The 13,200-nt window shown below is 33.6% G+C and overlaps 1 protein-coding gene and 1 long non-coding RNA gene across 3 annotated transcripts in view; one reads left to right on the forward strand and one right to left on the reverse strand.

Annotated features, from left to right (window-relative positions):
• Positions 1-11,648, forward strand: part of clstn2b (calsyntenin 2b) — a 61,987-nt gene extending 50,339 nt beyond the window's left edge. Inside the window, exons 11-17 of the mRNA XM_016552174.1 lie at positions 874-1,022; positions 4,828-5,030; positions 6,837-7,007; positions 7,084-7,226; positions 7,312-7,426; positions 8,724-8,905; positions 11,170-11,648. Of these exons, the coding sequence (XP_016407660.1) occupies positions 874-1,022; positions 4,828-5,030; positions 6,837-7,007; positions 7,084-7,226; positions 7,312-7,426; positions 8,724-8,905; positions 11,170-11,334 (1,128 nt within the window). The 3' untranslated portion in view covers positions 11,335-11,648. The remainder of the gene's footprint in view (positions 1-873; positions 1,023-4,827; positions 5,031-6,836; positions 7,008-7,083; positions 7,227-7,311; positions 7,427-8,723; positions 8,906-11,169) is intronic.
• Positions 9,397-12,983, reverse strand: LOC107739922 (uncharacterized). 2 transcript variants are annotated; one of them, XR_001640044.1, is made up of 3 exons: positions 12,763-12,983; positions 10,219-10,318; positions 9,397-9,430 (listed from the first exon to the last, which is right to left on the reverse strand). It is a non-coding gene; the product is annotated as an uncharacterized LOC107739922 (long non-coding RNA). The 2 variants fall into 2 exon arrangements; XR_001640045.1 differs by having other exon boundaries at positions 9,420-9,452.
• Between the last annotated feature and the right edge of the window lie 217 nt (positions 12,984-13,200).

Below are 13,200 nucleotides of genomic sequence, written 5' to 3' on the forward strand. Positions count from 1 at the left end.
GGTGAAAAACTGTACTGGACATTACATGTATTGGGCATAAATTTTACGGTAGTATACCGTTTTTGGAAGTGAAAAAGACTGTATAATTTACAGTGAATAACCGTAAATTGACATTCCCAGAATTCCCTGCGTTACATTTCAAATTTGATGGTTTTTTTGTTGAAATAACTGTTTCTTCTTCAGTTTTGTATATTAGGGTTGTGTGTTACACCTAATGTTGTTAAATGAATGTTTATTGCATTATTTCAGTTTCATGTGTTACCATGATTGTGTTTAGTGTTTGTGTGAATGACACTGTGCGCCTTCTATATATGTTATTATTTAAAAGCTGCTTGTGATGGGCTTTGGTTCATCATGTGACTTTCTCATCACCACCTGCATTTGGTGGTTACTAGTGTATTACAAAGCTAAACAGATTTCAGTACTTCAATAGGTTGGTATATTAACATTATATCAGTTAATGAAATTACGGTATTTAACTGTAAATTTAAGTTAAACCGTAAAACCTAAAACGTTGCTACCATATTTTTTACGGTAAAATTCCGGCAACCACAGCTGCCGTTTTTTTACCGTAAATTTTACGGAATTTTTTTACAGTGTAATTAAATGTGTTACTTGCACATTTTTTGTAATTCTGAAACTTTCTATCAATTTCTGAGTGAAAATTGTTTGTGTAAAAATCAAATTCAAAATTGAATAAATATGTATTAACCTAATTTGTTTATGTAATGTAACTGTTACAATTCCTGTGTCCTATCATTCAATTCAAATTCACATCCATTTCTTCATTTCTGAATTTTGCACATCTCTGCCTCAAACACTCACTCTCACAGACACCTTGATAGTATAATATCTCACGGTTTTCTGTCTCAGTTTCATCTGAATCCCGCTCAGTCTCTGGTGGTGATGGAGGGAGAGGATCTGGAGCAGATGAAGGCCGCACTGAGGAAAGTTTCTTACATCAACTCTCGGCAGTTTCCCATCAAGGGAGCGCGTCACCTCCGGATCTCAACGGCAGTGCAGTAAGATTATAAATATTCACGAGATCTCATCTCTGAACTACAATACTAGAATTTTAGCTCTGGAATACGGCAATATAAATGATCAAACCATTTATATCTGGTTGCACAGTTTTGATTTGCATCCCAGAGTCATGCGAGAGCTTAATTTTAATCTGTGCTTCGACCCAGGGCTGGAAAAGTTTTTAAAACCGTATCCTACTGCGTGTAAACTTTTTTTTTTATTGTAAATAACACAAAGATTATTGGAGTATGTTTTAAATGAAAATACTTTCTAATTTAAAATGTGACATTTAATTCAATGTGTTACTTGTCCTTTCTTATATTTAAAGGTGCTGTATGTATTTTTTGACTGTACTAAACATAAAAATACCATAATATGTTTGCAGATATTTAGGAAACATGTTAAGTCTACATACTTGTTTCCACCGAAAAACAATGCTACAGTTATTCTACTTTGAAATGTGCGTTTTGTGTCAGAATGTCTGTTTTTGTTTCGGAGCTCTTTGAGCAGAGTAATATTAAAACGCAGATTGTGTGTCCTCAATCTGGCAACCTTTTTCCACTATAAAGAACACTGGAACAGTTCCATTGATGTTAAAGGTTCTTCACGGAACCATCCATCCCAATAAGAACCTTTATTATTAAGTGTATTTGTAACTAGATTTGTACATTTTCTGATAGCTAGCTGCTTGCCGGTTGCTTACGGACTATTTCAAATCCCTAATTGTATACTATAAGCAGTACTAACCCTTATTGTAACCTTTTCACTTATTCTGTTCTTGTCTAATTCATATTCAATGCTTAGGGAGGTTTAATTTTTATGTACAGACAGGGAAATGCAAAGAGAATGACAGAGAGATTTGTTTTTTGGAGCACAATTGTACCCACTGGCACCCCATGATTCTTCAAAGAAGATCATGAATATGCATAAGCACCTAGAGGATTATGACCCGCCCCTCTGAGGCTTAAGCACAGCCAGTGAGCGGAGTTCCTTCAGCAAAGAGCAACAGAGACACACACAACACTGAAACACACATAATAGAGCAATTAAGTATTATATTACTGTAAGACATATAATTGAACTCTAGCTTCTCTCATTCTTAAAACTTGCTGATCACAGACTTATATTAAGATAAACGTGTTGTGTTTTGCATAATTAGTAACTTTTTTCTAAAAGTAATTTACACAATTAATTTACACTTCTGCAAAGTAACAGATTGCTTCTCAAGGAGACAAACACTGTGCAAAAACTCAGAATTAAAGGAAACACAATATTAACTTGGCATAAAAAGTACTGTAAACATGGAAAAGCGAGAGTGTAGACCTATGGGGCAGAATTGTTTTTGTTATGAACAGATAAAATGCAATACTACTTTGTTTAAAGAAATAAAAAATAAAATACACTAAAACTTGTTTTAAATGCTACAAGTGAATTTAGGGTGTAACGGCTGAAATAAAATCATAATTCACATTATTTTGGTCAATATTGAGATCCTGATTATTTATTTACTAACATCATTCATTTATTGAACTTTTCAATTTTTTTATTTTTATTTTTTAACAGTGGGTTTCCAATTAAACAAAAACAAATATATGTACACATTTATTTAATTAATTTAAAGATAATAAATGAAAATAAATTAGATCAAAATAAATAAGATCAACTATGTTGTATTGCACATCCACAGTGCTCTACAAAATGTTTGATCTAATTTATTTTGGTATTATTATTTATTTTTATCTAATATTTTTAAGTACTGAATTACTGATAGTAGTAGTAATTATTCCAGTAAAAAAATTTTGCAGTCACTGCAAAAACTAATTTAGCACAATAATCATTTTATCTCAATTATTTTATGAATAACGGTTGGAAGCCAAAAATGTAAATAATAATAATAAAATAAATAAATAAATTTTACAAATTTGCATATCGCCCAGCCCTACATGCAGCACAACACTACAATATTACAAAAACAATATTAATTTTTATAATACAACACAATATATTACAATACTTTTTTTATTTTGAGACTTGCTAAAGATTACATTTAACAGTAGTATTAAATTAATATTGTTGTGAAAGATTTATTAGATTTTAACTTTAGGTGAACAATAAATTATAGCAAAAAAAGGCATATAAATGTAAAACTAAGAGGAAATCATCATTCAAAATGAAATATTCAATAATGAACAATAAAGTTTACACTTGGCTCCTTCAGTGCCATGTTGGAATATGTTCATGTGTTTAAACAGATGTGAGGCAAACATCCAGGTTAAGTGAATGGCAGAATGCCTCATCCTTCATTCACCGACTGCTATTCGAATGCATGAATATTATCATAGAAAATCCATGCATATGTTCAACACACATCGCCCTGAGAAACAATTAACATCCAAATATAGGGCTAAAGATGTCATGCATCGTTTGGTCATCATCAGTCAATCGTCACAGATTGTAAAAGAATAAGTAAAATCATATTTTAGTTTAAACCAACTGTATCTTGTAGCAAACAGCTGTTTCCACAATGAAATATGGATTCATCTCTTCAAGCCTCGGCGTATCTAAACCTTCAGTCTAAATTTCCTGTCTGTTGTTGAATGTGAGGGTTTGTTTGCGTCAGGATTAAGAACAACATCTTTAATTAGAGAAGGCGGATCTGTGTTCATTTGTGGATAATGGACTTCCTACTTCCTGTCGTTCAGAGTTGCTTGAAATCACTAGAGTTGTAAATTAATTCTAGTAAACAATGTTTGTGTTTTGCTTTTAAGCTTATTAAGTCCAATTACTGCGAGATGCAAGAAAGCTGAAGTGTTATTAATTCACTCCAGGCGTAGGTTTTCTCTTTGTGTGAAGTTATCAGCGCTGCAGTCTCTGTAATGAGTTGGGAACAGCTCCAAGTGATTTGTTTACACTCTACACATCACTGTCGAAAGCTTCTTATTATTTATATCCAAGTGGAGATGTCTTCACCTCTGAGGGAGTGCTTGCAGGACCCAAAACTAACTTTATGCCCCATCTGCCAATAACAAGTGAACTGAGAAAAGCTCTAAATATCAGGTTAGATATTATAGTCAACTAAAACTAAAAACCATTAAATGATATTTGCTACTTGAAATAAAAAAACTCTAACTGAAATAAATGTTACACATGTTGCAAATTAAGGCAACATTTTTCATTTAGTTTATCTTGATGTACTAAAATAACTAAACCTAAAAAATAATGAAAACTATAGACATATTTAAAAATAAATAAATAAAACTGACAAAAACACACAACAAAAATTTTACAATTAAAACTTTAAAATTTAAATTAAAACAGAAAATATAAAAAAATTGAATAAAAATTAAAAACAGAATTAAAAAATCTAAATATTAATAAAAACTATATTAGTATCTCAATGATACTAAAATAACCCTGTTAAATATTTCTTACATGTGATGGAGAAGTATTTTGCATTATATAGCCAAAATTTACTTTATGCCTCATTTGCCAATTTCAAGTAAATTGAGAAAGTTTATCAGCTCTAAATATTTCTTGCATTTCTTGGAAAATATTACATATTGTAATATATATATATATATATATATATATATATATATAACATGATAAAAGATGCATGTGTCAGACTTTAGTGATTTAACTCATTAACTTTAGTGATTTAACTCATGCATATGTTGCAGTTCCTAATAAAATCACTGGCAATATGGCAATCGGTACATTACTTTTGGGTCCTGTGTGTGTGTCTGTATCTAAAATAACACTCAAAAGTGAAAGAATATGTTGTTGTGTTTGTGATCTCTGCAGGTGTTTCGGGGAGGATGTGTGTATTTCTGTCCCTGATATTGAGGCAGTTGTCATGGTAATGCAGCCTAGTGAACCACGCATCATAATCACTGGGGCGGACCACCTGACAGTCCCCGCCTCTGGCCTTGCCCTCGGCCTATCCCTGTTCAGAGATCTGCATATCATCAGCACAGTTACAAAAAGCGCCGAACAGACAAACACAGGTACAGAGAATTAGTTCTAGAATCACCTTACTTCTCTTAACAGAATAATTTGTTCAAATGAAAAATCTGTCATTATTTACTCACCTTCATATCATTATAAACTTAAAATTGAATTTACATATTGTAGTGCTCAAACCTGTCTTGACCCACCATATTGAATATACAGGAATGAGAATGTGTTTTATCATCATTTTTGGAGCTTGACAGGATCCATTCTATGCCAAAGTGTAGAAAGCATCCTCCTCAACTTTTCCTTGTTAGTTGAACAAAAGAGAGAAAGCCAAAGACATGAGGGAGAGTAAATGATGACAGATTTGTCCTTTTTGGCTGAAGTATTTCTGCAACAAAAACACTCCTGATGAAAACAACCCACAAAGAAAGTCCCCAAACGCTGCACAGAGCACATTATTCACTGACAAACCACAGGTGTAATGCTGTTTTGGTGGCAAACAACAGTAAATGCAAAAAAACATGTTAATAAATCATAAAAGACAGATGCTCACTAAACCCTCCACCCTCACAACACAACACAACACTACACAGAATCTGAAACGCCTCTCCCTCCTTTATCCTGAGGGCTTATATGCTTACTTTAAATGGGACAAATCATGTTAAAGGGGTCATATGATGTTGCTAAAAAGAACATTATTTTGTGTATTTGGTGAAATGTGTTTATGCGGTTTAAGGTTAAAAAAACACATTATTTTCCACATACTGTACATTATTGTTTCTCCTCTATGCCCCGCGCATTAAATTGATCAAAAGTGAAAGTAAAGACATTTATAATGTTACGAATGTTACAAAACATTTCCCTTTGAAATAAATGCTGTTCTTTTGAACTTTTTATTCATCAAAGAATCCTGAAAACAAAAATGTATCATGGTTTCCAAAAAAGCAAAATAGCAGAACAACTGTTTTCAACATTGATAATAATCAGAAATGTTTCTTGAGCAGCAAATCAGCATATTAGAATGATTTCTGAAGGATCATATGACACTGAAGACTGGAGTAATGATGCTGAAAATTCAGCTGCGCATCACAGGAATAAATGACATTTCAAAATATGTTTAAATAAAAAAAAGTTATTTGAAATTGTAATAATATATTTTACAATATACTTTGTTTACTGCATTTTTTTATCAAATCAATGAAGACTTGGTGAGCAGAAGAGTCTTTTTTTCAAACAATTCTAACCTTAGACAGTCAGGCTACTTAGCTTACTGTAATATTGTTGATAATAGCTAAAAAAAAATTATTTCCTTGAAATGGAAAGCAGACACTGATGTACCAATTGGATTGAGGTTGTCAGAGGTTTGCAGCTGTATACCTTTAGAGAAGATCACACACCTACTCAAGGGCAGAGGTGAATTATTTTATAAAATTTGGGAAACCTTTTTGAATTATATAAAAACAGTGCCAAATGATTTGATCTGGCAGAATTACTTTTTCCTCCAACTGTTTTACACTGTATCCCATTTTTTTTCCTTTTCCTTTTTTTCTTTTAATTCTCCTTTTATTTATTTGGAGTTTATGTAATGTTTTTCTTTTGCGTTGATGTTTGATGTTGTTACTGTTATGTTTGAAAAAAAGCCAAATAAAATTTTTTTTAAAAAAAGAAAAAAGGGAGACAATTCACCCAAAAATACAAATTTGAAAAAAAAACAAAAAACAACCACATAAAAGTAGTCCAGCTGGCTCATGGACTATATCGTATATTACTGAAAAGTATGGAAATTGTAGCAGACAAAGAAAGGAAGGTTATTTTTATTATTATTCATAATTTGTTTCATCTTTGTATGTGTGCAGATCACAGGTCAGGTGCATTGAAGGAAATCGCACATAATCTGGACTACTGTGACATTATGGTGTTGGGGGAGGAGTTAAGGGCGGGGCTAGAGAGTCTGGAACTGCACCACAGCGCTTTATTGGGCAAACACCTGCAATACGCCAACTCTAGCACCGGAATGTCCATATACGGTAAAAACACTAACTCTACAATTTACTTTTGTTACTCCCAATACAACTGTCTCACATCTTTCCTCTTCTGTTTTAGGTGTGGACTCTGTTTGTCACTACACAGAGGTGATCAGACAGGTGCGTTATCAGAGCCGTCAGGCTGTCGACTCCATCCGTACCTTCAGACTCACCTGCTCTGAGCTCAACGGACGTTACACCAGCGATCAGTATATGTTACAGGTGTGAACCAAACAAAGAAATGCACTAACTGAGCCACGGCTCTGATCTATGGCCTAAAGATGCTCTCTATCACTCTTTCTCCAAGGTCAACATCCTTCACAGTGAGGAAGCTATTGAACATGTCAATCATGCGATGGCTCCGCCCAAATACATGCAAATTATTCATCCTACAGTCACAGAATCTAACAGCTACAGCTTAGGTGAGTGAAAGTCATAATGATTGTGTCGGAATGAATTAAGTGTGTCCGTGATTGTTCATTTTGATAAGACAAACATTAGCTGAGGTGATACCAAACATATTTTGATTTATTAATCTTAAAGTTAATATTATTTTATACATTTCTTAAGTTATACACTACCACTCAAAAGTTTGGGGTTGGTAATATTTTTGAAAGAAGTCACTTCAGGCTCCATTTATTTGATCAAAAACACAGTAAAAATATTGTGTAATATTGTGAAATATTATTACAATTTAAAGTACCAATATATTTTAAAATGTAATTTATTCTTGTGATCAAAGCTGAATTTTTTGCATCATTACTCCAGTCTTCAGTGTCATATGATCCTTCAGAAATCATTCTAATATACTGATTTGTTGCTTAAGAAACATTTATCATTATTATCGATGTTGGAAACAGTTTTTTTCTGCTTCATATTTTTTGTGGAAACTGTGATACATTTTTTTTTCAGGATTCTTTGATGAATAGAAAGTTCAAAAGAACAGCATTTCTTTAAAATATAAATCTTTTGTAACATTGTAAATGGTTTGCTGTCATTTTTGATTATTTTAATGCATCTTTTCAGAATAAAGTTATTAATTTCTTAAAATAAAATAAAAATCATACTGACCCCAAATTTTTGAACTGAAGTTTATAAAGTACTGTTAATGTTTTATGAAGGAACAAGAAATAACAATTAACAATAATAAATCTATACATTAAATGCTGTTAATAAAAGTATGTTGTTCATTGTTAGCTCATGATACTTAATGCATTAACTAATGTTAACAAAATGTCGTTCAAACAGTATTTTCAATATATCGTACCATGTAGGGTTGGGAAACACAGAACTGGTTCCAGTTTATAACCAATGCCAGTGTAGTCTGATTTTTGAACAAATTATTCTTTAAAAAAAAAAAAGACTTAAATCAGGTTATGAATCATTTACTGAATCAGTTGGAAGGGTTATTGACTTTGACTTAACCGCTAGTTATTACTTTCATAAACTCAAATGAACCAAAAACTGTAACTATGTTACTTAAGATTCACATTCAATACAGTTTGATTCAGTGAGGCTTCCTTAAAAGTACCAAAAGAATCATTGCAATCATTAAGAAACCAACTGACAAAAAACTCTGTAAAACTAGGCAATTATTTATTACAACATACTAAACAGATGTGACTGTCATCCCTCACAGCTTCAAGTCAAATTATGACATCTACTCTAAAGTCTATAGGTTGGGTGTAAGATTTAGACGCGTTTATTGTCTTTCTGTAGTTGTCCTTGCCGTTGCTACTGCAGTCATTGTGCTGTGTATCGCCGCCCTGCTGGTGGTGCTGCTGAGTGTTTACCTCTTCAACCAACCACAAAACCAAGAGCACATTCACACGCACACGCTGCCAGAGAAACAAGCGGACTGTGACGGATCCTCTCTCTCCATCACCGTCAACCCTCTGGAGGTACGACAAACCGTCTACATGCTCAAGCAACACAAGACACCATAACATAAAGAAGCTGCCGAAATGATGACGCCTGTCAAACTGCCACAGCATGCACGAGTCTCCGTGAAAACGAAAACTTTTCTTTATAGCTGGTAGGACAGAACAGCAGTCACACAATCAGCTAGAGCTGCACCACTGATTTAAACACAGTCGTTTCTAAAAAAAAGAAAAAAAGAAATACTACAGTTGTGTGAGAGATCATTGGCCTAGTTTTGTGCCATGAAGTTGGACATGTCATGTTCCTCAATCAATATCTCTTTTGGTCCAACATCTTTATAAACCACATTGGCTACCAGAAATCGCTTACTCTGCCTTTAAACGTTAAGAATTGGGTATTGGGCAAAGTTAAAATACTCAGAGATTCAATAGTATGGCCACTAAATGTAAATCATTTAAGTGTTAAATGGATAGTTCACCCAAAAATTAAAATTCTGTCATCATTACTCACCCTCATATCGTTCCAAACCTGCATGCCTTCTTTCTCTGAAACACAAAAGACGACATTCTGAAAAACAAAAGTGCAAGTCATACATGAAATGACATTAGAGTGAGTAAATGATGACGGAATTTTTAGTTTTGAGTGACACGGAACTCCATAAACCCTAAAATAACTTGAAATGTTTTTATTTTAAACAGCTTTACACCTCAGATACATGTTTTAACAGAGAACCACTGATTTAAACACAGTCGTTTCTAAAAAAAAGAAAAAAAGAAATACTACAGTTGTGTGAGAGATCATTGGCCTAGTTTTGTGCCATGAAGTTGGACATGTCATGTTCCTCAATCAATATCTCTTTTGGTCCAACATCTTTATAAACCAATCAGATTTGAAGGTTAGTGTTTCAATAACATTTTACCCAGACTATCCTTTCCCTCTCTGGTTTTATAGGTAGTTAAAGGCAGGGTATGTGATTTTTCAAAAACACTTTAGAAAACTGATTCGGGCCGCAAGTCATACATGAAATGACATTAGAGTGAGTAAATGATGACGGAATTTTTAGTTTTGAGTGACACGGAACTCCATAAACCCTAAAATAACTTGAAATGTTTTTATTTTAAACAGCTTTACACCTCAGATACATGTTTTAACAGAATTTAAAATGTGTGTTTTCTAAAATGAAAAGCTTCACATTTCTGCCACTAAAATTGGCCCCATTAAGTGCCTCATTGTAGCTTTGATTTGTGCCTTTTAAAGAAAAGGAGGAATGAGACGAAATTAATTTCTGTAAATTTCCACATTCACATCGCTTCAAAAACTCTGTATGACTTACTTTCTTCCTGAATCTTCACAATTGCAGTGAATTTTCTTGTATATAACTATAAATGATGTCTCCTCCTCAGCACAAAATCCTGTAAAAAATTAAGAAAACACTGCGACAAAGCAGAATTGTAATGTTTAGATAATCAACCAAATTAATATTGAGTATTACAGCTGAACAAGATGTTTAAGTGTTCAATAGTCAAATTTTGAAGCATGTTCACATTGCTCTTTTCCTTCCAATGAAAGCTGTCGAGCTCCCGAAACTGGCAAAAACACCATAAAAGCATAATAAGAGTATTTGTCTAATTTGTTACTTTATTCCAAGTCTTCTGAAGTTGTATGACAGCTTTTTTGTGCTGAACAGGCTGATATTACTTTATTTACTAAAATTACAGCTTGACAGCCATATTCACCATTCATGTTCTTTGTTCGGAAAAGAGCAGCTTGAACTTTCAGCTATAAATATCTTCTTTTGTGTTCCCCGGAAGAAAGTAAGAGTTAGGGCTGCACGATTATGTCCAAAATTATAATTGCAGATAATTCCCTTGAAATTGTAATTACGATTATTAATTACGATGATCACAATTTACATTGAATGATGTTTTGATTAGCTTTATGCCATTGTTTGAAGGGGTAGGTTTAGGGTTAGGTTGGGGTAGACGTTAATAAAACAGAATGTGATAGGTAGCAAATTTAATTTATTCTTATTTAATGGCGAGATTTTGCGTCACTTCCGGCCGTAGCTGTATCCCTTCTATATTTACGACAGTGAATTTCACTCACTTAACTCCAGGGGGCTCTAAAGTCACAAAAAAATGCACAAAAACTACATACAGTTGCTTTATTCTTTTTTTCATTTTTCAATATTTCATTTAAATGACTCTGAAGGAGAGTAACCAGACAAATGGAAAGAATTAGAATATTTCTGTTTGTCACAACAGATTAATTTGGTTCATTCCAGAGCTTTCAGGAGCTTCAGTCAGCAGAAGAAGTAACTGAGGAGGAAGAGGAAGATGACTGCGATATCTCTACTACAGAATCAGACAGCGATGAAGAGGAAACCACCATGTCTCCCTTACATCATCAGACCAGGATGCAATGGGGAACATCAACATTACACTGCTGAAAACACATTCACACGCTCGAAAACACAACGCTCTACCTGTAGCATTCTGTAGTGACCTGCAATACAAGCGAGTTGACATGCAAACACACTTCGAAAGACTTCGAAACAGCTCTGATCCTTTGTTTCTGATCGATACAGTTTTGGTGTGAGATGACAAACTAATAAAAGTCTGTCTTTTCCCTTTACACTCTCCGTCTCCGCTGGAGGACAGAATATGAGACAGTGAAGTCACAGAAGAACCTCGAGCAGCCGCCTGTTCAGGCTTTTGATTAAAGAGAGTTTCTTTTTTGAGGCCTCTACAGCGCATCTTATTTTCTCTCCCCTCACAGATAGCACAGGTACGTCTGCAAGATGTCTGTTGAAGATCGCTTCATCTGGAAAGCATCTGCTGTGAACAAACATCTGATAGACGCCTTTAAGATGTCAGTTTTACATACATTCTAAGATCTTAAAGACATTTTCTAAACGTCTATTTGACATCTGATAGGAAAGGCCTTATAAACGTATTGCAAATGAGCAAACACTCTAAAAAATACGTCTTGCAGATATAAATGCAGACGTCAAATAGACGTCTCCGTGATGTACAGTACACTACCAGTCAAAAGTTTTTAAATGAAAAAAAAGCTTTTGTAACATTACACATTATACCATTCAAAAGCTTGGAGTCGGTATAATTAATTTTTTTTTTATGGGGGGGGGTTAAAAGAAAAGAAATTAATACTTTTATTCAGCAAGGATGCTTTAAATTGATCAAAAGTCATGATAAAGACATTTATGTTAAGATTTCTATTTCAGATGAATGCTAACTAAGAAACCTGAAAAAATACTACTACGCTGTTTTCAACATAATAATCAGAAATGTTTCTCGAGCAGCAAATCAGCATATCAGCATGATTTCTGAAGGATCATGTGACACTGAAGACTGGAGTAATGATGCTGAAAATTACATTACATAAATTACAATATAATTTACATTTTAAAATATATTCAAATAGAAAGCAGTTATTTTAAATAGTAAAAATATTTCACAATATTACTGCTTTTGCTATACTTTGGATCAAATAAATGCAGGCTTGGTGAGCAGAAGAGACTTCTTTAGAAAAAAAAACATTAAAAATCTTACTGTTCAAAAACTTTCGACTGGTAGTACAGATGCTTTCCAGATGAAGTGATCTTTAACAGACATCTTGCAGACGTACGTGTGCCATCTAACGTTTAATGTGAAATAATAATCTCTCATAAACCTGAAAACTGACGTCCTTGAAGAAAAGATTTTTATAAATCCGTACGTGCTCCTTTTTAAGTGTCGTCTTACTCCATCGGTCTCTCTTGTGTGTAACATGCGGTGCATTTGTGTGCGAGTGGTTTTGTAAATGACTTTTCTCTCATAAAGTGCAAATGAATGGTTTATGTGTTTGTACATCTTACCGACTCAATTTGCTCCTTTTTGCGGTCGCTGCTGGACTTTCTCTACATAAGTCAATAAAAACGGTTTTAAGAAATTGGTCACCTAACTAATTTTACTCATAAACGTGGCTGTTAAATGGTTGTTTTACTGGAATTTAACCACAATAAAATCTATTATCGTCGCACTGGCACTGCAGACTGGTGAGACGCCATGAACGCTCACAAACTATATGAGTCACACAACAGCGACATCTAGTGGCGCAACATGTGTAGCACGTTCATATAGTCATTGTGTTCTCATATATTTTAGTAGTCTAATTGTCAGGTTGGGGGCAAGTGTCGTATATAGTTACATTTTAAAGAAAAAAAAGGCCAGTTTTTAGACTGGATGTCCTGTACAGAGCACATTCAGGTCTTTTTAGAGATATCAAATGTTTGAAGGTTTGATCATGAACACTC

The sequence above is a fragment of the Sinocyclocheilus rhinocerous genome, unplaced genomic scaffold (genome assembly GCF_001515625.1).
Source record: "Sinocyclocheilus rhinocerous isolate Xijiao unplaced genomic scaffold, SAMN03320098_v1.1 scaffold1126, whole genome shotgun sequence".
NCBI classification, from domain to species: domain Eukaryota; kingdom Metazoa; phylum Chordata; class Actinopteri; order Cypriniformes; family Cyprinidae; genus Sinocyclocheilus; species Sinocyclocheilus rhinocerous.